Raw genomic sequence first — 3,635 nt, 5'->3', positions numbered from 1 at the left:
CAGGACAGGTGGGCCTCAAAACTGGGGATCAAACTGAGAGGGTTCTTGGCTTCACCCAGAAAAGAACTCAAGGGTGAGCCAGTGGTGAGAGAAAGCAGTGTTTATGGTGCCAGTGTGCTCCTTGCAGAGCAGGGCTAACCCATAAGCAGTGTGCCCAGAGTCAGCAGTGTATAAGCAGTTGGCGGCTGTATTTATACCCACTTTTAGTTATATGCTAATTAAGAGGTGGATTATTCAGAACATTCTGGAAAAGGGGCAGAGAGCGTCCAGAACCATATATGGTAACTTCCAGGCCATTGCTATGGCCCATTGCCATGGCATGTGTAAACTGTCACGGCACCCACGGGAATGTCTTTATGCTAATGAGTAGTGAGGGCAACTACAGGTCACTTTCATGGCCATCTGCTTATTTTGGCTGGCTTCTTCACTGCATTCTGTTTCAACCATATCCTTTCAAACCAGATCAGCGGGGTTATGACCAGAAAACAAGCCCTGCCAGCCTCCTACCTCAAATCTAATTAATTATAATTTTCCTCCTTATGACAACCCACACAAAAGACAGAGATAAGAAAAACAAGGACTTCCTAGGAGGCTGTGGATCAATTACCAATGGACACCCAGAAGCAAATTCACAAGACTCACAATTCAAAGAATCAATTTTTTACAATTTTTTTCCTGTCAGTTGAATTTGGGAAGGAAGGAACAAGCAAAAACTTTTACCTTCTTCTTTCAATTGGACACTACGGACAGAAATCCAGGAGAGCTGACCTTGGTAAGAATTCCTACTTTCTTCCATCGTTTATTAGGCCCCTCAGGATCCCATCTGCAGGCTCCAGAGTGAGTCGGAAGGTGCTCAGCCTTTTAGGACAGAAACTGTTGGGACAGAAGAATACTCCTTCACCCTTTTAGGGTCCCAGGAGGGTCCAAGAATTAAATTGACATAACATAGATTAACAGGAGCAAAGCACAACACAAGTTTTACATAGCATAGGAGCCTCATAAAGAAATAAAGACACAAAGAAGCTGTCAAAGTCAGTTAATTCTTTACCAGATATGACAAAGAATTATAAACTGTAAACATGTGATCAGGCAAAGGGTCTTAGGCTAGGGTGGCTAACTGGATAGAGAAGTAGCCAGCATGACAAATGTTAGTTGAACAAGGCTTGTTTGTACAAAATTCGTTCCACTTCAACTTTCTTGTCCTTAATGATAACAACCTTGCTTTTTCTCTAGTGTAGGGAGGACATCTTTCACATGGGAATTTCATCTTTTGCTTTTAAGAAAATGAAGTTCAGACTGATCTGTTTGCACCTGCTGTTTTTCAAGTGCCTTTAACTGAAATAGTCGACCTACCAAAATAGCATATTTTAGCCCCTTCAGGAATGTTGATTTTGTTTATTTTCACGCATTGCTTTTATAATTATAAAAGCTCATTTTATAATTATATAAAAGGAGACCTGGGAACACCAGCCTTCTTCCTTCCACATACAGCAACTGCAGACACAGCAGATAAAACAGAGCCAGAATGCTTTGCTGCCAGCTGGACCTTTGACCCAAACCCCAGTGCGACTGTCTCCAGTGCTCACTCAACTGCAATGCATCAATGAAGGTCACTTTCTGTCCAGATCATAGAGTCTACATGAAAAGAATCAATGCAATCCTATTTTTTTTTTTTACTGCTTTCTCTCTCTCAATTCTTGGATTAAAGAAAAACAGCAGACCCTGATGGTGCCCAGCTCAGACCCCCTCTGAAGCCTTTTACCAGCCCTGTGCATCCAGCCCAGCCCCTGTATGCGCTGCTGCTAAGTTTCCCCTGAGCACTGGGGCCTTCCCTGGAGAGCTGGAACAACTTGGCAACTCATTTTCAGCCCTTCCCATCCCCCCTAAGCCACAGCCAGTGACTGACCATTGTGGGAATACAAAAGCCCAGCACGTGTGCCTTGGAGAGGACACACTCTGAGATATCATCTCTGCTACAGCACACCACTTAAGACCAAGATGAGGCTGAGGTGTCACCCAAGATGATACACTTGTTGAGTCTCCTCTCCTCCCCTATTTGTCCCCCACCCCCAACTGCCTCACTGGTACATCTTGGGAGCACTTCCTCAACAAATCCCTTGCATTGAATCCTTGGCTCAGGCTCTGCTTCTAGGAGAATATGACCTACTGGGGACAATAGTAATGGTGAATACAGTGGTGAACCAAACAAAGCAGGCTTTGACTTCATGAAGCTAATGGGGAAGAGTAACTATCATTTCATTGATTAGATGCTTGGCACAGAAGGAGGAGTGAGTACCTATATTCATAGATGAATTCTGTCAGCCAAGGTGGGGGAGTTGCTTCAGCCATCCTCTTTTGTGCTCATTCTAAGTGTGCTGTTTCCAGCATCCCAGCTTCTCAAAGGCACTGTGCTGCTTTCAGACACAGGGCCTATGGAAAGTGTGTCCACATTTATTGGGAGGTGGAGAGCCAACCTTCGCCTTTGTGCCAAGTCTCCTAAGAACAAACATGCAGAGCCTGCTCCCAGATGGACAAAGGTCCAATTCCCTTTGTCTTCCCCTTAGAAGGCAGTCTCCTGAGACTCTGCCTTGAAGAAGTAGGATTGTGTCTGATGTGTTTATGTTTGTGGGGTTTTTATGTGTTTTCTTTTTTATCTTCCCTAGGAAGAAAGAACTGAGCATCGGCAAAAAGCTGAGGATGACAAGCTTAGGGGATGAAAGGCTGCCTTTTCCCCCCACCCTTCTGAGCTTTTCTGACAGCTCCCAGCTGGGAGAAACCAACATGATGAAAAGAAAAAGAATACTGGAGAAGAGAGAGGGTGGGCAGAGCCACAACCTCATCCTCCCAGTGGTTCCTCTTGAGTTTGATTTGACAAGATGCCTTCCCACCCAGGTGACCCCGTGGGAACGTGCCAGTACCTCACCCCACGACCTCACAGAGTCCTCACAAAAACTCCAGGGTGCAGATTTTCTTCCCCACTTGGAGATGACAAATTGAAATGCAGGAAGGTTAAAGAGCTTGCCTGAGGTTGCTTAGATAATAAAAGAATCTGGATTAGAACCCAGACCTACCCAGCTCAACAACTGAGTCCTTTTTTACTGGATTACACCTATCTCATGGGCATAATTTTATCTACAGTCTCTCTCTATTCCACTGTTTAAGATAAATCCTGTGAGGGTTAAATGAGATCATGCATGTTCTGCACTTAGCCTGGAGGCTGGTGTGAGATAAGCACTCTATAAATGCTACCTAGCATTGTTATTGCCGTTGATGGTGTTGCTCCTGTTTTTGTTATTGTTACTGCTGCTGCTGCTACTGCTCTTGCTATTTTTGCTGCTGTTGCTGCGGATTATGTGGCTGCTGATGTTTTTGCTGTTGTTGATGACAATGTTTTCACTACTGTTCTTATTATTGTTGATACCGCTGTTGTTGCCATTTTGTGGCAGTTGTTGCTGCCGCTGTGCTGCTACTGTTGCTGTGATTATGCTGTTGACATTGTCACTGTGGATGTTGCAATGATGCTGTTGACAGTGTTACTGTGGAGGCTGTGATGATGTTGTTCCTGTGGATGTTGTGATGATGCTGTTGACATTATTACTGTGGATGTTGTGATGGTGGTGTTGACGCTTTACTGT

The 3,635-nt window shown here is 44.6% G+C and overlaps 1 protein-coding gene across 1 annotated transcript; it reads left to right on the top strand.

Annotated features, from left to right (window-relative positions):
- The first annotated feature begins 411 nt into the window (after positions 1-411).
- On the top strand, positions 412-1,607 carry LOC100437854 (uncharacterized protein encoded by LINC01587). The gene is made up of 2 exons (XM_024246479.3): positions 412-772; positions 1,492-1,607. The coding sequence occupies exons 1-2, from the start codon at positions 610-612 to the stop codon at positions 1,605-1,607; spliced, it is 279 nt and encodes a 92-aa protein (XP_024102247.1). The 5' UTR covers positions 412-609.
- The last annotated feature ends 2,028 nt before the right edge of the window (positions 1,608-3,635 follow it).

Source organism: Pongo abelii, chromosome 3, assembly GCF_028885655.2.
Source record: "Pongo abelii isolate AG06213 chromosome 3, NHGRI_mPonAbe1-v2.0_pri, whole genome shotgun sequence".
NCBI classification, from domain to species: domain Eukaryota; kingdom Metazoa; phylum Chordata; class Mammalia; order Primates; family Hominidae; genus Pongo; species Pongo abelii.
This window is presented reverse-complemented; position numbering and strand designations above follow the sequence as displayed.

Coding starts and splice junctions, on each gene's coding strand:
- LOC100437854 (XM_024246479.3), top strand. CDS start 610: ATGGACACCCAGAAGCAAATTCACAAGACTCACAATTCAAAGAATCAA. Junction 773..1,491: donor ATCCAGGAGAGCTGACCTTG/GTAAGAATTCCT, acceptor TTCCACATACAG/CAACTGCAGACACAGCAGAT.